General features: G+C 32.0%; 2 protein-coding genes across 3 annotated transcripts; both read left to right on the forward strand.

Moving 5' to 3' along the window:
* The first annotated feature begins 243 nt into the window (after positions 1–243).
* Positions 244–1253, forward strand: LOC121212451 (uncharacterized). 2 transcript variants are annotated; one of them, XM_041085156.1, is made up of 3 exons: positions 244–790; positions 864–923; positions 1003–1253. In XM_041085156.1, the coding sequence occupies exons 1-3, from the start codon at positions 417–419 to the stop codon at positions 1082–1084; spliced, it is 516 nt and encodes a 171-aa protein (XP_040941090.1). In that variant the 5' UTR covers positions 244–416; the 3' UTR covers positions 1085–1253. The 2 variants fall into 2 exon arrangements, with proteins under 2 accessions (XP_040941090.1, XP_040941092.1); XM_041085158.1 differs by having other exon boundaries at positions 250–790; positions 886–923; positions 1003–1191.
* A 23067-nt stretch (positions 1254–24320) lies between these two features.
* Positions 24321–25358, forward strand: LOC107894735 (transcription factor MYB106). Its single transcript, XM_016819973.2, has 3 exons — positions 24321–24470; positions 24584–24713; positions 24794–25358. Exons 1-3 carry the CDS (start codon positions 24353–24355, stop codon positions 25272–25274), a joined length of 729 nt encoding a protein of 242 aa, XP_016675462.1. The 5' UTR covers positions 24321–24352; the 3' UTR covers positions 25275–25358.
* The last annotated feature ends 621 nt before the right edge of the window (positions 25359–25979 follow it).

Below are 25979 nucleotides of genomic sequence, written 5' to 3' on the forward strand. Positions count from 1 at the left end.
TCTGAACAATTTACCCAAAAATATATCATATTACAGTATAAGATTATATTCTATTAGCTTATCTATATATTTTAAAACTTAAAAGAAGTGATTAAATTATTATTATTAGCAATTAATGAATAAAATCATTGTGAGGCTTGCTGCCTGGGTTGTAGAGTATGGGCTCTTGTTCGGCATCCTGGGTTTTGCCAATATATTAAAGCCTTTTAATAACAATTCCACCGTATGTTCCTCTGCCATTATAAAATCATCATCAAAGCAATTATCAATTCTCGAGTTCCTCCTCTTCCTCTGCACGCGACTGTGGCATCATCGTTTTGATACACCAAGAAAACCAGCCTTGATTTCTTAGCTATAACTTTCTTCTTCTTTCTTTCTTTCTTTCTTTTCTTTTTTTTTTGTGTGTGTGTAAAACGATGAAGTCCAGAGGCAGTGATTATGAGGAGGAGGATTGGGATCCTGTAGTAATTCTTGCTTCTTTAAAGAATGCCAAGTTAGATGCAAAAGCTGCTCTGCAATTGGAAAAGGCGAAAAGAGAGGTTCATGAACGCTTGGGCATTGGAAAAGACAAGAAAGATAAAGAAGAAGCAAGTCCAAAGGATGAGGATAATGAAGTAGGTTTCACTGTGAGGGGCAGCGATGCTGTTTTAGTTCTTGCTTCTTTAGCCACTGTGCAGGTAGATGAAAAAACGGCTTCGGAATTGGAAAAGATGAAAAGCGAGTGTCTTAAAGGCAAGAAAGATAAAGAAAGACCAAGTTCAGATACTGATGGAAGAAATGACGAAAGGGGGTACTTAATCATTATTTGTTGTCAATGTTTAGATGTTCGACCATATATAGTCTGATAAATTACAAACTTACAGTTTGCTTTTGTTGTCTTACCAGGGAAGCATCGCCACCAACGCAATTTATCGGAAGATCAAGTAAGTAGTTTACTTTTGGTTTCATTAGACATATATGCATTAGAAATGTATATTTCATTGAAACCAATTGTGGTTTCAGGAAGAAGCAACAGAAGGCGAGCAGTGAGATGGGAGATGAGGAATTAAGCAGACGTGCTGTGACTGAACATCCCATGCCATGAAATATTATTAATTGACTTGGTATAGAACGCATGTAGAGTTTAGAACCCAATACTGAATGAAATTGGTTTCGTAATTCGTATATTTAATAAAATGGGAACTTCACGACCATGGAGGGAGTATGCATATAATTCCTCCTCTGCTGATTCTTTAGCAACTCTCTTTAACACATGGTTATGTTTCTCGTTGTAATGGTGACTTGTTTTGGCTTTGACCCCAGGATATTCTGCTCAAAATATTACACAATTTCCCTTTTAATAAAATTTCCGGCCGAAAAAAAGTTCTCTTTTTTACTTAATAAAGTGTTGTTAGTCCAATTCTCATTGAATTTTGAGAGAAAATTACTTCCTTCTTCTCCTGGCCAAAAAGAGCCATATATATAAATGATAAACATTGAAAATAAATCCCCCAATAAATTTATGCAAATTCCTAACTTTGAGAATAAAGTTCCTAACTTCTCTCCTAAATATATTATTTACATATTTAATAAATATTTGCATATCTAAATATATTCATTGATTTCTTTTCTAATACCCCCTCAAGTTGGTACGTAAAGATTACGAACCCCTAACTTGCATAAAATATATCCAGACTGTTGTGTCCCCAACGCCTTAGTGAAGATATCGGCTTTGCTTAGAGCTACGAACATAAGCGATTTGAACATGTTCATGTTGAATCTCATCACGAATAAAATGAAAATCAATTTCAATGTGCTTTGTTTGCTCATGAAACACAAGATTTGCACCAATATGTAAGGCTGTTTGACTATCGCAATACAACAACATAGGATTAGAGTGAACAACACCAAGAGACAACAAGAAATCCTTCAACCATTTTAGTTCACACACAGAATGATACTTTGCTTCATCATAAGTTCTTGACACTGTATTTTTGTAACATCCCGAACTCATGGCCGTTACCGGAAATCGAACACGAGGTGTTACCGGCTTACTTCATTTATTTCCCCCTATATTTTTTTTGTTCCAGGCAAGCTGGCTACTGTATCGTGGTCGCTTTAAAAATCACATTTTGAGTTCTGAAGCTCGAAATCCAATTCCGTAAATTTTCCCCGAAACTAGACTCATATATCTATATGGTGGAATTTTTGTAGAATTTTTGGTTGGGTCAATTAGTACAGTTTATTTGTTAAAGTTTCCCCTGTTTCAAGGTTCGACTACACTGACCTCTGTATCTTACAATTTAAATATATCCCTGTAAAGGGCTTCAATGCCTATGCCGTTTGTCTCTAATGAAACTAGACTCGATAACGAATCTGTACATATAATGAAAGACCTCTAATTATCTCGATAAAATTTACGGTGAATTTTCTAAGTCATAACAGGGGATCCAGAAATTGCTCTGGTACTGTTTCACAAGAATTTAATTATCTCCTAACATAAAGTTCATATGGTCGTTTCGTTTCTTCCATATGAAAATAGACTCATCAAGCTTCGATTACCTAATTTATTCATTATTTAATTCCATTTCTACTATTTTAGTGATTTTTCAATCTCACAACACTGCTGCTGTCAGCATCTGTTACTAAAGCAGACTATGCCTATTTCGTGATTTTTCCTTGATCTAACTAATAATTCATCATACATGTCACAATTTATGACCATGACTAGCCATGCCAAAGACTAATCATCACCGAGCATCTCCCCACTACACTATTACCAAATCATGAATTTAACACCGAAAATAAATTAGCCATGACATATGGCGTAATAATCGAGTAGACCTCAACCAATACTCAACCACAACCGAATTACCAAGACTTGTGACCAAGCATCATAGAACCAAATCCAAACGAACATTTATGCCATTTTTGCATGGCTAAAAGTTTACATACCAAATTTCAAACAAAACATAATAGCCTATACATGCCGAAATGTTCTCCTAGACCAACTAAGAAGAAAGTACCAAAAGTTGCTAGCCGGTGTGATGACTTCGATGACGGTCCCGAGCACGGCAAAAAGACGAGTCCAAGAAACCTAAAATAGGTGACAAGCAAACACCGAATGAGTATATAACTCAGTAAGCCATAAGCATTCCACAACCATCCATTAATAAAATTATCACAACAGGAAACAATGAAATGAGGCTAAGTACTCCATCCATACTGAACTATACCATAGTTCCTTAAACCTTACGGTTCAATCTCATACCAAGTCCTACATTGACCTTTCATACATCATTTTATTTTCGTTACAATCATACAATTAAACGACCTTTCACCTATTCCACGATGAACCTTATGTACGCGACTTCAACTATAATCATCACATAGGTTCAAAACTTACCAAGCTCAACTCCAAATATAAACATAGCGCCTATTAGCCATGAACTCAAGGTACTTACCTTTTCCGCTGTCCAAAATCGACTCGGTAAAGTCGCACCCTTAATGTAAATAATTTATAGAAAATATATAGTGGGTTCGCACACATAGTGCTTAATAATCAACCGCGCACACTTAGTGCCATGTACTTTAAACTCGCACACTTAGTGCCATGCATTTCAAGTTCGCACACCTAGTGCCAATCTCACAACCGTGAACACTTATTGCCCGCACACTTAGTGCCGAAAACCAGCCACTCTATATGCTTCACTTCCTTTTTACATTCGACAATTTCATCTCTACATACATATACATTTGTATACATTTCATCTCATTAAACACAATTGCATAGGTATTACGATCATTTAAATCAATACCAAAGATATGCTTAATGACTTACCTTGTGTTAGGTAAAATAGTTCCAAGTCGGCTACTCGATGACCTTCGATTTTCCCTTGTTGGACGCCTCTCCTTTAGGATCTTGAGCTAAAACAAATAAATTAACTCATTTAACCGCTTTGCTACATATATTGGTATCCACATTTTAATGATTTTATGACATACGAAACGACATGGTAAAATTTTCATCTTGCTACCTTATGTTCTTAGCTATTCGGCTAATAACCTTATGCAATTACCATACTATCAATAATCTAATCACACATGCATATGCATACTTGGACATTCGGTAATCACCTTTGCTAATTTTAAACTCAACATCACATAAGCTCCCAAGTGATGGCCGAATATGTACATCTATACTATCACCTATAATTCATCTAATCACAAAATTTCATCTCATGAACACTTGACCCATTTTTTTTACCCCATATGGCCGAATGCTTCATTTGTTACCCAACTAACCATTCAACAACTTCAACCTCATTACCACCCTTTTATGCCTAATTATCTAAGTCAAGATAAAATCATCAACATGCCTAACTATAGCCGAATGTGCAACATTAATCTATCATTTCCATTTCATTTAACACTTAACATTTACCACATATCGATTCACCAAACTCTTCATCTATTCATGCTCTCATATTCGGTCACCCATACCTATACTAACCATATAACTAATTAATCCTAGGGTTAAACACAAGTACAATATTTAAGCACCATGGCCGAACCTTCATGAAGTTGCTAAGACCCATCATTTCTACTCCTCACACACTCTCACATCCAATCCTTTTTATTAAACACTCAAGCTCAATCATCTTCATGCCTCATCACCACAACATCAAAACACCAACCAAGAAAGACAACACCCATGACCGAATATCATCTCCATCAATAGCAAAAATTTAAACCATGGGCTAGGTAGAACTTAAACTAACAACTAAAAACATGCATGAATTTCAAAAAAAATAACATCAAACATACCTCAACCTAGGTACAAGCATGGCCGAACTTCTTCACCTTTCTTTTCCTCACTCACGGCAATTGTAACAAGGAAAAGGATGAACACTCCTTCTTCCTCCCTTATTTTATTCATCTTTTTCCTTTTTAATTCCTTTCTTTAATTTATTTTATCTCCAATAACCCAATTTCTTATTATAATATCTAATTCAAACAAATATATTGCCCATCATCAATCTATCTTGGCCGGCCACTATAAGGGAATTGGGCAATTTGACATGCAAGTCCACCCTTGTGTTGACATGCACTAATAAGCCCTTTAAAATTAGCCTATCATATTTCACCATGTCTCATGTTGATCCCTATTTAATAATTCCTCATGCAATTGGCAAAATTAGGGAATGAAACTTCCACATATGCATGTACACACATAATAAGCATAGAATATAACAATTAATTATTTTTATGACTCGGTTTTGTGGTCCCGAAACCACTTTCCGACTAGGGTCACATTAGGGCTGTCACAATTTTGCTTTTTTGTTTTCTAGGAAATAGGAGAGGTGGCTAGCATAACAAAATACCCAGTGAGAGATTGTCGCGTTAAAAGACAACTTCCCCAATCAGAGTCACAGTAACCAAATAGTCGTAGATCACAATCAGCTCGTAAAAGTATTCCTTGTCTAGGACTTCCCTTCAAATAACGAACCACATGCAAAGTTGCTTCCCAATGAGCTTCCTCTGGTTGATGCATAAATTGCACCAAGATATAAACACTGTAGGATAGCTCAGGTTGAGTGAGAGTCAAGATATAAACACGAACCACAAGACATTAACAAAGTCATCATTACTCAAAAGACAAAGTCCCTATACATGCCATAGACTCAACTACTTGAGTTCAATTATATCTGTAGTGATAGCTTGATAGTGTGATGGCATCTCCGACGGTTTCCAACCTGAGCTAGCTAAATTAACCTATAAAAGATGGAAGGTAAGGGGAGTAAGCTTTAAAGCTTAGTAAGTTCACATGCAAATAACAAACAACTATTAACATTCATTTACTTTATTCATCTATAAGAATACCATAATTACAATTGGCATTAAATTATAAGATTTCTACTTATTCATTCTTAGTGCTTACTCATTTATCTCATAAACACCGTTTACATGCCTTTGCATTAGCCTAGCCACTATAGTCTCCCCACTATAACATATCACATTAACTATCAAGTTATTTCCATCCTCTTAATTACATTCACATTATTTGGGAGTAATCATAATTTCAACATATAGTTTAACCATCTTTCACTTGTCCAAAATCATATCTTACTATATTCCCATAATGAGTTTGTTCAGCAATTATGCCCGTCTTTCTTTCCTCATATCCAACAAAACACTATTTAAATAAATGAATCGTAAAATATCACTAATCAATTAGGCTCCCAAACCTATCACATGATCATTATTAAATCTTATCGTGCATCCATTCATCATAAATATAGATAATTTGTCACAAGATTATCAATGTTTCACAAGCATAACTTGTTCATGTACATTCTCGCCAAGAATTCATCACATATAAAATTCACTTTACATGAGTTCTATATACATACTTGTGTCACTTGTAATATAGTCACATACTTTCTCGTTCTTAACATACCCGTTGAAATACAATTCAAGCATATAAACATATTAGATCACATCTCAATTCGGTCCAACAGCCTAACACATAATCATCATTTATATTTATCATATATCCAGCATCACAAACATGTGCACTATCAACCACAATGGGTAATAAATAATTATTTCCACAATAATCATGAATTTACAATTATAGGCTTACATACATGCCTGTTTACTCGTAGTAAGTTCATTCTCATACTTTTAGTACTGTATCAATGCCATACCCTGGATATGATCTTACATGAAATATCATATTGATGCCATGTCCCTGACATGGTCTTATACGAAATCACATACCGATGCCATATTCCAGATATGGTCTTATACAGAATCTCGGTAGTACTAATATCATGACATTTGTATTCTACCCTTAAGGTTAAATCAGGATTTCTCATTTCTCGAAACTTCGTCAAAATCGTCATTAATCAATTTCATAAAGACAAATGTATACAATTCATGCAATATCAAACTAGTAAATACACAACATAAGGTTGCATTATTTATGCATGAACTTACCTCGATACCAAAATGGCAAAAAGGGACCTAACCATCAATTTCACGTTTTTTCCCCATTCTAGGCCCGAATTTCATTTTCTTTGATCTATAATATCACATTTAGCCTATTTATTAGTCACATTATTCAATATGATCCAAAAATAATATTATGGAAAAATTATGTTTTTGCCCATAAAGTTTGACATATTTACAATTTTTCCCCTAGGCACGTAAAATGAAATGTGTTCAATTTCTTTACTACCCATGCATAGCCGAATAATTTTCATGCCTATAGTAGCTCACACATTTCACAATTTCACACATTTAACTCATAAATTTCACATTTCACAAATTAGTCCCTATTTCACATTTTCATCAAAAGTCCCTTAACAAAAGTTGTTCAACACACAACAAGGTTTCATTTTCTTCCATTAAACTTCGAAAACAGCAAATATGCTCTCATGGAAAAACTCTAGATTTCCAACCATATTGCAAATTAGTCCCCTATTTAGCTAGATTAAGTTACAAGTGTTCCAAAACATAAAAATCCACAAAAACAAACACAAATTTCACTTACATGCAAAGGATTTAAGTTGCTGAAAATTTGAGCTTCAAAACTCCATTTTCCCTTGTGCTTTTCGGTAGAGAAAAGATGGAGAAGAAAGATGGCCATTTGTTTTATTTTATTAATCTTTGCTTTTGTTATCAAATAACAACTTTCACCAAATTTTGACTTTTCATTTATTACACTCCATGTACAGCCATCCACAAATATAATGGCCTAATTGCTCATTAAGGACCTCAACTTTTAAGTTCTATAGTTATTTAACACATTTAACTAATAGAACACAACTTTAGCACTTTACGCGATTTAGTCCTTTTTCACAATTTAGGCATTCAAACGGTAAAATTTCTTAACAAAATTTTTACACAATCATATTATCATGCTGCAGACCTCAAAAGAATATTAAAATAAATTTTATGACCTCGAATTTGTTATCCCAAAACCACTGTTCCGACTAGGTCCAAAATCGGACTATTACATGACCCATCTAAATTATATTTGATTTTGTAAACCCATTTACTCCCTATAGCTCATTTTCTAGATTGTAAATATTTCAAAGTCCATGTCCCATTAGCCTGAAGAGCCTTAATTTCTTTCATCATAGCTTCTTTCTATTGAATATCTTTTATGACTTGAACATATGAGGTAGGCTCCTTTTCAGCTGTTATGGCTGCCAAGAAAGAACAATATTTTGGAGAAAATTTGTCACAATTTACATAATGTACTATAGAATAGAAGATACCTGAAGACATGATTGGTTTGGATGAACGAGCAAAGGGGCTTATTCGTTATATAGTATATCACAAAATCTCGCAGTCAAGTTGTAACTTCTTTTGTTCTATGACCACGCCTAAGTTGTTGTTCTTGAACAAATTCACCCGAGACTTCAATGACACCACCTATCGTCGTTATCACATTAAGTAACAGTTGAAATCTCAAGTACTTCACTTTCTTCATCTTTATTCAATTCACCATCAGCATGATTGGTGATACCAAAATGAGTACTCTGTACTAGATTTGGTCGTGCACCCTCCTTACTCACATCAACAATGGAAATTCATTTTCAAAGAACACAACATCTCTTGATACATAATACTTTCTTGTATCAATATCATAAACTCTCCACCCCTTTTTTTCCCAAAGGGATATCCTATAAACACACAACGTTGACTTCTACTGGAAAATTTATCTATTTCCTTATTCAAGTTCCGAGCATAATAAAGAAATCAAAAAGTTCAAATATGATTATAACTAGAAGGTTTACCAAACAAGATCTTATAATGAGTCTTTCCTCCTAATAGTTTAGAAAGTGTCCGATTGATCAAATATCCAGCTGTCAAAACACATTTTCCCCAAAACTTGATAGGAAGATTACATCGAAATCTTAAAGCTTTAGCCACATTTAATATATGCCGATGTTTCCTTTCAACACAACCATTTTGTTGAGTTATTCCTACACATCAAGTTTGATATAAAATTGTATTTTTAGAAAAATAGTCTTTCAAGCACGCAAATTCAGTCCCATTATCAGTTCTAACTACTTTTACATCTTGATGAAATTGTCTTTTAGTCATGGCAAAGAAATCACGCATGACAAGGCCCACTTCTATTTTTTCAATCAACAAATATATCTATACACCCTTAGAAAAGTCATCAACAATGGTAAAAAAAATACTAGGCACCACAAGAAGCATTAACATGATAAGGTCCTTACAAATCACAATGAATTAATTTAAAGTTTTCATTTGCTCAGTGTCACTATAAACAAAAACTTTCCTTGTTTGCTTAGCTCTCATACAAATGTCTAATGGTTTATTCTTTACCAAACTATTACTAAGTTTAATCTGAGGAAGATATTAAACTACTTTTGAAGATGGATGCCCTATCCTTCTATGCCATAATTCAAAGGAATCTTTTTGACTAGCCTTGCATGCTTGGACTGATGCTACCGACTTCAAAAAATAAAGTCCTTTGCATTGTTCACCCACTCCAATCATCATCCTCGAGGTGCGGTCCTATACAAAACAAATTTTATTAGTAAATTGGACATCACAAATAGATCCATCAACTAACTATGACACAAATATCAAATTGCAAATCAAAATTTGGAACATAAAGAAGATTGTTCAGTTTGATATATTTTTCCAAACAAACTAGTTCCTCCTTTAATGCCATTACCTCTTCACCATTAGGCAAACCAATTGGACATGCCTCAATTTCTTTCAAATTTGTTAAACATTCCTAAAGTATCTATCATATGTTGGGAAGCACTCGAATCAATGATCCAACTCTGATCACTTTTACCATTCAACTCTTTGCTAGTACCTGATTTGCACATGTTCAAAAAATTGAGAAAGAGAGGTTATTGTTCAGCTGTCAAGGCCCAAAACGCTATACTTTTTCCTATTACTGCCACTGATAATGATGGTTGCCCAATTGTATAAGCTGTATTCACTTTTGGAGCATTACTATGTCCTTGCCCAGTACTCTGTCCCTATTGTCCACATCCACTCCCTTTGGATCGGTCACCCCACCATTCTAGATATCCAATGAGTTAGAAACAAGTTTTAGAATCATGTCCCTTTCTTTTGAAATGTGAGCAAACAATTGATTTGTCTTTTGTTTCTGTTTTATACTTTTGGCCTCCTATCTTAACCTGCACCGGGAAACTCACAACTTCTCAATGTTCCTCCTTCTATTGTGAATTTTTTTTAATGCGTTCTTCTTGGGACACCAATGGGTATGCCTCATTTAAGTTTGGCAATAGACCTATGCTCAAAATATTGGAACAAACAGCTCTATATATCGCATCTTCCAACTCCATCAAAATTGATGAAGCATTTATTCTTCTCGTTTCTTGTCGAATTCAATTGTAATATTACAATTGCATTTTCCACAATGGTAAATGGGAATCTGCTCATAATTCACGAGTTCTTCCCATAGTTGTTTCAATTTCCCATAATAAGTCACAATTGGAAAATCTCTCTGTTTGCAGTTGGCAAGTTCTGCATTGATCTGTTGAACACGAGGTCCATTAGCAGTAGAGAATCATTCTTTGATATCCTCTCATATATCCTTTACAATCTCCATATAAGTTATAGTAGATTGCAGGGTTGGCTCGATTGTGTTGAGCATCCATGAAACCAACAAAGAATTTACAGTCCACCAATCTTCCAATTTAGAGGAATCATCATTAGGTTGTTTAATCATTCCATTAATAAATCTGAATTCCTTCTTAGCCCTCAATGCAGTTCATATTGCTCGAGCCCATTCATCGTAGTTGTCTCCTTTTAATTGCACCTAAGTAATTATATTACCATGATTATCGTTTGAAGTCAATAAGTAGGTGGAAGCAAGTTTCTTTCTCTCGTTATTCATGACTATTTTGTTTTTCTTTGGCTTTGATACCATGTAAGAACTTTTTATAAAAAAAATGACTTTCTTCTTCTCCATTAATAAGCAAAAAAGAGCCATATATATACATGTTAAGCATGGAAAATAAATCACCTAATAAATCTATATAAATCTTTAACTTCTCTCCTAAATATATTATTTACATAACTAAATATATTATTTACATATTTAACATATATTTGCATATTTATTTATATATTTCTTGACACCAATTGATATGTGGTAATGATATACCTCATTTCACAAAATGGTACTTATAAATTTTTTTCCACTTATGATTATATGCCCTATCACATTAGCTATAATCACTGCCGTATCACATTGCAAATTTCTTTTCCAAATTTTAGAAGTCGAAGGAAGCATATAATTGTTTTCTTTATCTCTTCACATTCCAAATTTTATTACCAATTCCTTACAAAATTGAATTAAGTGATTTCTATGAAAGCTAGATTTTATTTAAAGAATAGAATTTTGTTTTCATTTTTTCTTTATTTTTTTTTCAAAAAACAAAAATTACTTTGCTACAATTCAAACTCGATTCGCACTATCCAAATGCCTAGTAATTTTATTGACGATTGTAACTGATAACAAGTTAAATTTGTATGTTTAACGCACCCAATTTCAGTAATTTTTGCTACTGAGCTTGTAAATTTTTTAAAATTTTATCAAGTATGCAGTTGGAGTATCGAAATTCAAGTTAACAAGCAAATCATGTTAAATTGGAGCACAAGCAATAAAAGGGGGCCGACTTGAAAATTTTGAGAAATTTATGGTTGATCAGATTTTCTATTTGACTTTGTAAAAAACTAGATTTAGAAAAAAATTTTGATATAAAATCTGATTTTATGTGGTTGGTTGTTAGATGAATCAGGCTAAATTTAGCATATGGAATGTATATAAATACCTTGTATGGTGGCTTTGGAAAACAGACTGGAAATTGAATAAAAACCATTTATTTCTTTTCTCTTTCACGTGTCTTTTAGCAGTACAAGCATTCTGTCATTCTTTTTCCATTTTTTTTGGTTCAATTGCCCTTTATGTCCATTCCTTCCTCCACCTATCACTATTACACGTAAACCCATTCTAATATTCCACCAAGCATGATTAGTCTCATGCTCAACTAATTTCCTTTTAGCTTTTGTCCGGTTATCATTTTGACCAAAACATCGTGAGATATGAATCTGCACTAAAAACCTTTCAACACAGTATTCGCTATATCTTCGAAATATAGGATAGTCAAATCGTCCTTTAAAGTTGATTCAATTTCAGCTCAAAACGCACATTGGGTGGGAGTTGTATTGGCGTAAAGTTGGGAAATCAGGTTGGTCATCTACTATATTCAAGTTCCCACGAACAAATTGGCATTTTCAATTGGAAAAAGCTAGTTAGATTCCGTCAAAGGGAGATAGTGGTCGAATTTAAACAACCCATACAGTTGAGGCTGTTAATTTGAGTTGACTTTTCTAGATTGCAGGGTTGCTGAGATCTTAAATTGTGGACACGTGTTACATGGTTAGATAATTGGTAAAAGTTGGTTTGCAGGTTGTATCGGAACCAACTACACAAGGAAAAGTTGGCGGTTGGGGTGTCCTTGATCGTTGTAACCAGCTTATCATTTGGAAAGAAAAAATTACTTTTAATTATCGTTTTGATTTTGGTGTGTACCAAGACTGAGGTTAAGCATTAATATATTTGATTCAACAAATTGATTTAATTTTCTTAATCTTATTTTGCAATCATAATTCTAATTCTAACTTTATTTTATTTTATATTTGTTTATTTTATTTCCTTTATCAACTAAATTTTCCCCTTTTTATTTATTTTATAGCTTTCCATGCACAGATTGTGGGCACGACAACTACCTAGACTCAGAAGTCTGGTCATGTAAATAGGAAAATTAAAAATCCCAGTCCCTGTGGGATTGATCCTACTACTCTATACTACTATATATTAAATTAAGTTAAAGCGTAGGAAATTATATTTGATGGTTTCGACGTCCATCAATAATTTAATTTAATTTCTTTCTAATTTATAAATATTTGCTTCAACTAATATTTGGGTTTAAAAGCCAAAGTATATATATGTTTATTTCAGTAGATTGTTCAAAAGCCCATAAACTCGAAAAAGGAATTAAGTTTGTTAAGGTTTCAAAATCTAAAAAAAGAAGTTCGGCTATAATAAGCATACATAGTGTGATAGGCCAAAAAGTAATTTATTGTTTGGTACTTCATAGAAAATAAATACTATCTCGTAGTTCAATTAGGAAAATTCTACCTACAAAATACAAATAACTATATTTTATCCCTATCAAATGCTTAAAAAATCTTTAAAAAAGTAAATATTTTAAATTAGATTAAATTTACGAAAACTCACCATGTGAAAGAAAAATTTATGTAATAAATATATTTATTAAAAATCCAGATAAAAATAAATTGATATTTTGATTACAATAAAGTTGATTGTTTATCGTATATGGTGTTTCAGGTTCAAATTTTTATATATTTATTACATAAAAAGACAAAAGCACTCTCATAAAAAATACAACTTAATTTTTATATAAAATATATTTTAACAATTTCATAAATGTGAATCTATGCCACCAACTCAATAAAATAATTAAATTGATTATAGTTATCAGAGTAATTTACATTTTAAATCATTAAACTTAACTTCAACTTTCACATAGATCACAAAAATTTAATTTAATCAAATTACATCATTCTACTTTTATTATTAACAAGTAAATCACTTATATAACACCATTAAAAAAAATAACGAAAAAATTGAATCAACACTATGATTCTATATTTTGAATTTATCTTGTTCATGTGTGGCCAAGTCGTGGTTTAGAAACATGGTCATGCGGTCAAATCGTGTACAGTTCGAAAATAGGGTCACATAGTTGTGTCACATACTGTGTGCCCGTCCGTGTGCAAATCGAAATAGAGTCACACAACTGTGTAACAACCTATGACCATGTAAGATAAACTTGCACCAAAATTAAATAGTTCACACGGCTGTATGGTATGACTATGAGTGGCACACGGGCGTGTGTACCTAAAATAGCTTTCAAAACAAAGCAAGCCAATACCAATTCCTTATGTTAGAGTTGTGTGACCAAAATTCCTGTTAAAAATAAAATATAAGCGGCAAGATAGGGGGATCTATGAGGGCAAAGGCTGCAGCCCATTGTAGATCCCCAATAAGCAACATATTGGACTGGGATCCCAACTGGGGGTGTGAGGGCCAGAGGCCTCCACAGCACGGTATAGGCTGCACAAGTGAAATTCGTATAGAAGTTTACTTCCTCTATTTGATGATGATTAGAATAAGGTGTTTTAACCTTACTACATTACTTCTTTTTTACTTTGATTAGAATAAGGTTTTAAACCTATAAATGGACGTAATCTTCTCTCCTCTTGCATCATTCGAATTTGATATAGTGAATTTTCTTCTCCTCTGCCAGTGGTTTTTTCTCGAAAGGGTTTCCACGTAAAATTCTGTGAGTTTTATTTTTCTTTCTTTTCTTTGTGACACATTGCCATTACCGACGTTCAATTTCTCTCACCTCAGGCACAAAGCGAATCCAAACCAAAATCAACCATTAACATGCCTTTAAAACTAATCCAAACAAGCTTAAAACATACCAAAACATACAACTTAAGTGCCTAACCAATATGCCCTCAATGGCACCACATTTCATACACCAACCAATTCACATTCAAAGTTTACAAGTCCTTACCATGAACACATGCCAAATTTACCAATTCATTCATTCCATTCACCTATAATTCTACTATGATTCATTCACTCATAAGGAACACAAACAAAATAGCCAAAACATATATATATGAACATTTACAAGCCAAAACCAAAAAAGTATACACAAGTAAGCTAAAATCAAGTTTAAACAACATCATCAAAACATAAGATGTACCACTAGTAGTAAGTATCCAAATCATATAAAAAAAGTCACCTATTACATGCCATATAACCCAAAAGTAAACATATCAAAATCTAACAAAAGATATCTGGATAGTGTGATCTTCACGTTGATTTGATCGCCCGGTTTCACAAAACATTATCTACAGAGAAACGGGAAATTGACATGAGTAAGCTTCAATAGAGCTTAGTAAATTCGACGATTGAAACAATAATACTTACCTATAAATATAGCAAACATATAATAATAAGGTTAATAAACAATAATCCTATCAACTACAATCATTCAATAGGTAAGTTTATATATATATACACGAGTTGTGTACTCTATTCAATCATAAGAGATCATTCAATATAAGTCACGATTATATTGAAAAATCATGCAAACATTTGTATAATTTGATAACAAGTCATCTATCTAACCATAAAAAATTTTCCCGATGAACGACAAAACAGATACGGATACGCGGTTATCCATCCAAAACACACTAGAAAGCTCAAACAAGCCAAACCAACTGAGAACACGTCTGGGTACTAAATGCCAAGCCCGTAGGCTTTACATCCACCCCCAGTAACATGCCAAAATCACTGTAAATATAACACGATAGTCTGTAACAAATGCTAGACTCCGGTATATTCAGTGGATAGTAACAAGTCAGTAATCATTGTCTCATCACCAATCAATCTCGTACAGTGCACAACGTAACCTATTGGCATGCCAATTGTATCCTATCCTACGTTCATCGGGCTCAAAACATATCATCGTATTAACCATACTCAAGCCAATTACTTTTTCAACTCACAACAATTTATAACAGTTTAATTATAACTAAAATATAAAATAACCACAAGTCACAATCAATATAACATTTCAATTTAAACTAAACTAAACCGTATGAACTTATCAGGGCTAAACTATAGAGATAATAAAAATTCAATGACTAATTAACAATTTTCCCTTTTCCTCGACTTTCTACTGAATCTTGATCTATAAAATAGTTTATTTGAATTTATTAGCTTTCAATTTATTCAATTTAATGCATATGTCTTCCTATTTACCATTTTCTCAATTGCCTCAAACTTTTACATATTATTCAATTTAGTCCCTAAAATCGAAACAAGTTTATTTTTCATAATTAAAGCTAAAACTATTACATTATCATCCTAAATAGCCTCAAGTCACAAAATTTCACACTAACTCCATGTGATCTTTACTATTTTAACAATTAAATCATTGAACATTAAAATTACTAAAACCACTTAAAAAATGCTTCTATTTATCTATCAACCTTGTAACGCCCTGATCTTTTTATTTATGTTTTTGTAAGCACTTCACATAAATGTGCAATTGCTTCAGTGGTTAAGTGTTCTGGGAGTGTTTGAGAGGTCCTAAGTTCAAGCCTTACCTTTAACAAATTTTGGCTATTTTTGGATCTAAGCTCTACCTTTGTTCTTTGGGCCTATATGTAATTATTTGTAATTCCATATTAGAATGAGCTTGCTGATTCAAGTGGTGAGGGTGTTACTGTGTTGAAGGTTTTGTGTTTGAATCCTTGCGAGAGCGAGGGTATTATTTTTGTTCAGTCGTCTGATAAGAGTTTCGGTAGAGCTGGAATTGTGAGAATGTTGTGAGTTAGTGGTTTAGTGGAAGAAAAAGAGGGGGATTTGAGGATAATTTTATTTAGATTTTTATTTTTTCAAAATTCTTTCTTTCCAGAAAACTGACGTTCTTTTCCTCCCTTTCAGCCGTTTTACCTTTTTTCAATTCAAGGAAATTTCTTCCCTTTTCATTGTTCTATCAATATTGCTCTTCTAAGGTCAGCGTTATAACTCTCTGAGTTCTTCGTGTGCTAGTAGGTAAGAGTAGTGAACTTGTTCGTTTTAGGGGTAATTATTTTAACTATTATATCAATTTTAGTTTTCTCATTAATATGATTTTGGGTTTTGGCAGCGAATCGTGACAAACAAAGTTCTGCCTCTGCAAACCGCAGTCGGGTTTGATCGTGAAGTTGGGTAAGTAGCGTATGCTTAAGTTCCTTCGTTGTCAATCTTCGTTGGTTCGGTTCAATTGAGTTTTAATACTTATTTTTGGGTATGATGGTGTCGAATTTAGGTTTTGCTGGTCTCGGAAGTGCTTTCTCATCAAAATCGTACCAGGTGTGTACCCGAAACGTAAAAAAATAAGGTTTCGGTAAAAACCAAAAAACTGCACTATTGACGCCACACAGGCTTGTGGTCACTTGTATGGTAGGCCGTGTACGAGGACACAACTGTGTGGTTGACAAAGGCATGGCCGTGCACAGCACACGGCCGTGTGATGGTTCAAGTGTGACCGTGTGAGTCACATGGGCTAGGCCGAGTTAGACGTGTGGGCCACACGGGCGTGTCACACTGGCGTGTGGATTCTTGGGCCAGGCCGTGTAGGCCACATGGGTAAGGCCAATCTGGGCGTGTTGGCCTACACGAACATGTGGGCCAAAATTTTTAAAATTTCTCCTAGGGTCGTACGGGTCGTCCCAATCGACTGTAAGCCTTCGGTAGGGTCTGTAAAGGCTAACTAAACCCTAAAATAATGTGACCTGATAGTCTGAAACACTGGTTGAGTATGAATATGCATGTCTAATTACTATGATAATTACATAACTGCTATCTGTATATATAAGCATGTTAATATGTTAATTCTGTATTTGTTATTCTATATCTATTCTGTATATGATTATGGGGTAGATTTCGTATTGATGGAGGAAGTGTTCTGTATGGCAGTCATCGCCTCTTATCTAGCAGCTTGGTTGCATTATATTTGATATGTGTCGTAATGGCACAACCTGGTGTGTAGGGATGGGTGGGTGTTTTTAACCCTACATGGTGTGTTGGGATGGTTGGAGATGGTGTGTAGAGGATTGGGGTAGGATTCTAATTGGCTGATTCTGTTTACTGTATCTGTATCTAAAATGGGCTTGAGCCCAAATCTGCACCTGTATCTGTTCTGACTGTGTATAAGATTCTGTATGATTGCATGCTTAATTCTATTGGGTTACACACTGAGTTTACGTAAACTCACATTTGTTTGTCTGTATTATCAGGTAATCCATAGTCTTAAACGGATCGATGCAGCAGGGACTCGGCGGTGACTACTCTTCTGTAAAATTGTTTAGATTTATTAATTTATGGTATTTAATAATTTGAAATTTAATTCTAAGAGTTGTAATTTTTAGACTGTATGGGTTTTTAACTTGTTTTGGTTTGATATGCTCGATATGATCTATGCTTGATAAAATATTTTACGGAAATGGATTTTACGCCAAAAAGAGAAGTTTTCTAAAAATACAAAACGGGTTTCTAAAATGTTTTGGATTTGTTTAACTTCCGCTGTAATAAGTGCTTTTACAAATGAATTGTTAAAATAATATTTTCTGTATAAACATGAAGGAATGTGAGTTCTATTAGTGGTTAGTTGATGGAATCAATTTGTTTTCAAACCCCTTCTTTGTGACATCTCCTAATTCGGCCATAACGTTTATACTGAGTTTGGGGTGTTACATACCTCATTAATTTATCAATTAAGCCCACAAATACCCTTAAATCATTCATGGTAAGTCCCTAAACTTTTAACAGTTTTGCGAATTAACTCCCAAGTTAGCTAGATTAAGCTAAAATAATTTTAAAAACATAAAATTCATGAAATCAGACCAAAAAAACACTTACATGCAAGAGTCTTAGCTTTGAGGAACCTTTAGCTTCAAAAATGAAGGTTTTATGGTTTTTGTTTCAGTTGAAAAATAATGAAAGAAAGAAGATAATGGATGTCACTTCCTTTATTTTATTATTAATTCTTAAACTTTAATTTAATTAACAATTTACTTATAAAACTTAATACACTAAGCTTTAAAACCGGCCACCAACATTAAAAACGGCTATTTTGCTATGTAAATCCATACCACAATGTTTTCCCCATTCAATTGACCCAAATAAACTAATAGCGATCAATTTTAACATTTTTTATGATTTAATCCTTTTTCTTTAATTAACTAACCAAACGTAAAAATTTCAAAATTAAATTTTAATATGACATTAATGACCTCATTTATATTAAGTGATTAATATTTATGGACTTACATGTCAAAATTGTGGTCCTAAAACCATCGTTTTTGACATTACTGGAAAACGGGTTGTTACATATGCATATGAAAACCATGTATTCATAACGTATGAGTGCGTTTATAAATAACATACAACAAATAATGCAATATGTATGAAATTTAAATAAAAAAATAATTTAAATTGTGAGTAAAAAGAAATTTAAATAGGTAAATACTAAAAATATTGAGAATAATGTCTTGATTTTATTGATTAAAGGTAATATATATATACATGATGAGATTGGGTTGTTTGACCAAACCAATCAAATATTCTAAATTTAGCTAATTACCTAATCTGTGAGATTTATTATCAATTCAGAATATTAATAGCACCTAACAACATAATTACAGAAATACACAATTAAATAATTAATAAATTAGTTCCTCTAATATGCCCCCTAAAGATGGAGCTCAAGAGGAGCGTCTAATCTTGATCTTCAAAAGTTGAAAGCGAGTACGCAGAAGAGGCTTGGTTAAGACATCGACTAGTTGATCTTCTGAGGACACATGACTAACATGTAAAGCTCCACCTTGTACTTGATCCCGAATAAAATGATAATTAATTGCAACATGCTTTATTCATGAATGGAAGATAGGATTGGAACAAAGATGAGTTGCACCAACATTGTAACAATAGATTACAAGAGTAGCGGGAACATTAATTCCAAGCTCAGTTAGAAGAGAACAAATCCAACGTAACTCAACAGCAAGAGAGGCGACAACACGATATTCAAATTCAGTAGAGGAGTGTGCAATTGTGTGTTGTTTCTTAGATGACCAGGAAATCGGATTGTGACCTAGGTAAATAATATAAGCACTGGTGGAGGTGTAGTCATCCTTATTACCAGCCTAGTCAGCGCCGAAGAGGGCATGAAAAGATAAAGATGTGAGATGGTGCAAGGCAAGACCATTATCAACTATACCAGAAATATAGCAAAGCAAGCGCTTGACAGCATTCCAATGATCAATTGTAGGTTGATGCATGAATTGAGATAACTTATTAACAGCAACGGTAATATCAAGGCGAGTGACGCACAAGTATTGGAGACTTCCAATAACTGTTCTATATTTAGAAGGATTTGTCAAAGTAGTACCAAAAAGAACTATAAGTGTTGGCTCTATAACACCCTCAACCAGACCTGATTCACTAGGTTTGAATCTCGAGTGTTACCACACACAATACTTAACAATTTAACAAACAATTTACAAAGTCTCATTTCTCTAATTATTTTAATTAACAAATTTAACATATAAAAACAAAGGAACTATTATACAATAACTTATCACATTAAACTTGATAATATATCTTTACAACATAATAGATTATTAATGACACCCTGCTTTCCTGTTCAACACCCTATACTGGAACCGGGCTTGCATGTTGGCAATAAAGACCGACATAGGAATGGTGGGCATGTCTTTTACCAACGGCATGATGCAAATGCAAATTGTTTTCGCATCCAGTTTATTATGGTTTTGCATCATATGTGCAGTTGTGCAATCAACAAACCTCTCCAAAATGGCCCTGTGGATATTTTAACCCAACACGAAATTTATTTTTCTCAGCAACAAATATACAGAATCTGTTTTAAAAGGACATTTATCTTGATTTTATTTTATTCCAATCAATTTGATTTTATTTTATTCAAATTGATTTAAAGGCTCATTAATGCAGATTTTATATCTTTATTCATGGAAATTTCTAAAATTCCTTCATACTGAATGCTTATTAAAGCCTAAGAATTCTTTAGAATTTTTTACACACTCTCTCACTGAGTTTATTTTGTTCTTCAAAATTCTTCTCTTTTTCCTCTCCATATTTTCCAATGTTTCGATGATAGAAGAAGGCAAGGTTTGTTCGTTGATCACTGCAGAGGTGCTACTGCTTTGATTATCTTGTCGTTGTATCCTGGAAGACAGTCGACCAACATCTCTCCAAGTACCATAGGAGTGGCCGAATCTATCTTAAGGAAACTGTGTTAAATATGCCTCAACATCTAGTAAAACTCGATCCTTTTATTTGATTTCTGATTTTTATAATCTTATTTATTTAATTGATTTTTTGTATATGATTTTTAAATATAAATATTTATTTATTTATATTTATATTTATTTACTAATGTGTTTTATCTAATAGGGTATTTATTATCTTAGATATGGCTTAAAGTTAGAAGATAAAGGGAGAGCGGCTTCTATCTCCTCTCCTCTAGAAGATGCTTGAGCCTATAAAACATTGACTTACTGAGATTATTTTCACCGTGATGTTCTATAAAAAAATGACTATTAGATGAGTTTTTGTTTCTCTTTCACACTACTTTACTTCTGTCATTAGAAAAGAATGACTTAGTTACCCGAAAAAAAAGAAAGTAATTGGAAATTGTAAATTTTTAAAAAATAATGAATTATATGAAATTAAATATTAACATTTAATTATAATAATAAATACCAAATTAAATCTTAAAACTTACTTTTTATCTCATTTACTCCTATTTATTCAAATTAAACCTGAAAATATTATAGATATAAAATTATTCATAAAAAAATAAATTGTAAATGATAATTATATACTATTTCAAGGTGTAAAAAAGTTAAACCTAAAATAGAAGAAAATATAACATAAATTAGGCAATACTTATTTTTATCATTTTATTTAAAACAATAATCTTATGTACCTCTATAAATCCTAAATGCTAAAGTCAATTTTAACCCTTTTTTATTTCTATTGGACTCTTAGGAAATGATTTTATACCTCGTATAAATAAAAAAAATAAATTTTAAAATTATAAATAAACTATGATTTAATGTGTAATTGTATATATAAACTTTAATTTTGTGTAATTTTATACATGAAATTTTAATTTGATCCAATTCCAATTCTTGTAAATTATTAACACAATTATTGATATAACGTCATTTTATGTGTATATATTGCATACATAAATAATTATATTTATCTAATATAAAAATAAATTGATATATCTATTTCTTTAAATGTGTATGATTAAATCAAAATTAGAGTTTCAAGTATACATTTGAACCACAATTAGAGTTTCACGTATATAATTGCACCAAATTAAAATTCATGTATACAATTACACATTAAATAAAAGTTCATATATAAATTTAAGATTTATTCCTACTAACATTTAAAATAATGAAATTAAGAAAACATTTAAATTATTCCTACTAACATTTTAAAATAATCAAAGTATCCCCATTAATTTCAATGGCTCTTATATAGAGTTGTTTTTATATTAGATATAGATTAAACATTTATAATTAAAATATTATAAAATTTAGTTAAAAATATTAAATTAAAATGTTTAACAATAAAATTTAAACTATTCATAATTCCTATCTTAAAAAAATATTAAATTTAATTTGTTGCATGCAAACATGTGTATAAAAATTAAATTGTTAAAAAAATTAAATAAAAAAGCTAATAAAAATAATTTAAGAATAAATATGATATTTAAAATACAATTACTTTAAATAAATACTAAAAAGTAACATCCAACAGATTAAAAAAAAAGTGCAAATAATTAAAATACAATAATAATTAAAATAATTAATTAGATTTTTTTCATAATATCTAAATTACCCTTAATTTTTAATGTGTAAATTACCTCGCCCTTAATTTATGATACCTAAATTACCCTTATTTATTCCAAAAGAATTGACATTGTATTATATATGTGAAATGGAATAATCATAGACATTCTTAATATAGTCTTTTAAGAAAAACAAATCTCTTTGTGTAAAGAAAATTGATTATATTAAAAGTCTTTTACATATCCTTACTTGACTTGCTTTTCTCCATAATTGGGTCTCAATAAAGTACTACTAAAAGTCTTTAAAAATGTTCTATTAAAGAGCCCAACAAGTCAAAAGATGCCAATCAAATATGTCAAGTTATATTGACTTGCCATATACAAACTAAGTTGCAATGGAGTTACATTTGACCCATGTAATTGGCTTTAACAAACTTCACTGTTAGTATATCAAAAAATTATCCTATATGAATATTTATCTATCTATCTATTGCATACGTAGTGATTATTTTGTCTAACTGTTAGTGGTGTAAAAAACTGCACAAACAAATTGAAGATGCTGCCAAATGTCTCTTTTTATTAATTTATTATTATTTTACAACACTAGAACGACACGTTACAACATCGTAAACACGTTTGTGAATGTTTTTTTTTTATGTTATTTTACTAATGATGGACATGATAATAATTTACATACATAGGAAAATTGTTTGGCACATTGTAAGTGGAGATTTAAACTCCAAAAACAAGATTCTAAAGTGATACATATCTCGTTTAAGATATAATAAAAATAAAATAAAATTCAAGAATTAAAATAATAATATATGATAGTATTTAGATTCTAGTTGTGAAATTAAAATATTCTAGTTCCAGTTAACTCATATATATTATATGCTTCCTAATTATTACATTCAAAAAAAATATTATTATTGTTAATGGCTTGGGTGTTTTATGGTTTGGTTGAGTCTGAGTTTAGATAAATTTTAGATTTATATTATTTAACTTGAATTTAAATGAACAAAAAAATAATTTAATATAATTGTAAAATATATTTTTAAATATCCAAAAATAAATCATTGATGAGATGTGAATTTTATTATAAAAGATAAATAAATAATTTTCCCTGGATTTCTAAATGAATTGCTTTCAATTTTCATTGTCTTCTCGAACTCTTTGGTGTGAACATAAATGTCTGTTAGAAGATTAGTAAAGAGGAGAGACTTGAGATTGAGAAAACAGATTCAGATTTCTATGATTTCATACAGAAATTAGACCATGTCAGTCTTCTTCTTTTATATTAATTTTAGATTGACTTTTTACTCCCCGAAGGAGAAATAAATATTTGATTAGTGGCAGCTCCAAATTTTAGACTGACAAATAATAAAATATTCATCTGTTTACTTAATTTTGGAGCAGTGCATCGACTATTTACTTAATTCCCAGAAGATACAGAACCCCTATGATTCTTTTCTAAGACGTATACATGCAATACATTTGTCTTTTACTGATGTGGTCTCATGCTTTCTGCATATAAAAATGTAAACCTTGACAATATTTATGGAATAAAAAGAAGACTCATTGAGCGGATCCATTTTTCCAAGTCAACTCGTTTGCCTGAAAGTAATTCAAACATAAACCACAGGATCTAGGAAGGAACGTACTACTGACCCGCGTCTTTGACGAATTGAATCTTTGGATCATTATTTACATCCTATATAAATAGATGGAACTGAGAGATTCAGTAAGTAATTGAAGAATTAAGTTACAGAGTAGTCCGAAAGATGGTGAGACAACCGTATCTGAAGAAAGGAACATGGAGTCGTGATGAAGATCAGAAGCTGATTGCTTATATTGTGAGATATGGGATCTGGAATTGGAATGAAATGCCCAAACATGCTGGTATATTAGACATCTCCTTTGAAGCTTTCAACTTAAATCATGAAATGAAAAAACTCAACTTAAATATCGTTTAGATTTTGTGATTAGAGTATTAATTACCTTTTGATTTGTAGGGTTGCAAAGATCAGGGAAGAGTTCCAGACTTCGTTGGATGAATTACTTGAGGCCTAATATAAGGCGAGGAAACTTTACCAGGGAAGAAGAAGAAACCATAATCCGCCTGCAAAAGATACTAGGAAATCGGTTAGTAGCACAGCCATAAATGTAAGGTTATAGTTGGGATGATATATATTTGCTGAAATTTTGATTAATTATTATATCAGATGGTCAGCAATAGCAGCAAGGCTCCCACAAAGAACAGACAATGATATAAAGAACTACTGGAACACTCGCTTGAAGAAGAGAGTAACATCGGAGAACAAAAATTCAACAGCTGCAACTACATCAACAACAGAAACCAATTCCAGTATGGTGGAGAATTCGTCTGACACTGATTCCTCATTGATGTTGACGAATATTTTGTTGGACTCACCGGTTTCTACAATAGATGACTTGCTGGAACCACCCGCTTATTCTTGTTTTTCTCCATCAGGCTCCAACCTTGTAGCAGTTGATGACAAATATAGTATGGGTACAGACAACTATTTAGTTTCATGTTGGGAAACGCAGAGTTACTTGGAGCAGCCACAGATGATAGAAGGTTTGGATTGGGAAGCAGTGTTACCAAATTCTGAGCTGTCGCACAGCCACCATCAGCAAAACTATGTTCCTCTGGATGATTTCTGGGTCAATCCATTAATTTAGTATTGTGTCAGTGTCAGTTATAGATTCTTTTAGTGTGTCTCTACTAATATTCCCTGGTCTTGAAATGGATAGTCTTTCCTTGTCTCTTAGTTCTCGAATGTGAAAATAATAATATCTAATGATTTTCAATATTTTCATAATAAAATAGGATTTAGACTTTGATCAGGCTTGAAACGACGATCAATAGAGTCCCAATCCCACTTCCACTCATCAGCAACAATTCTACGACTTTAAACAACTTTATTTTCTTCTGTTCTTTCCAAAAGAATCTTTTTTTTCTTATAGCGATCTAATAATTTTAAATTATATATTTTATATACAGAGAAGGTGCCTAACTATTTTTACATACTTCCATAATTTATTTTAATTTTATTATTAATATTTTAACAATTCAATTATAAAATTTATCAATATAATTATAATTATCATGGATATAAAATTTTAAATTAATTTAATACTTTTAACATATTAATCTAAAATATTTTTTATTAATATATATTTAACAACTAAATTTTTTTACATGATCTGTATAAATTAAACATAAAATATAATAGAATAAATTATCTCCTTAGTTAACTTAGAATAGTGGCCAAAAAATTTATTTAAAATTCTTTTTTAAAAAACGAAACCTATTCTTGAATCTGGATGCAACGCCATCATCTTCCTTTGATGAACTGGTGGTAGTGTAACGATTGTTGGAAATAT

Source organism: Gossypium hirsutum, chromosome A13 (assembly GCF_007990345.1).
Source record: "Gossypium hirsutum isolate 1008001.06 chromosome A13, Gossypium_hirsutum_v2.1, whole genome shotgun sequence".
Taxonomy (NCBI): Eukaryota; Viridiplantae; Streptophyta; class Magnoliopsida; order Malvales; family Malvaceae; genus Gossypium; species Gossypium hirsutum.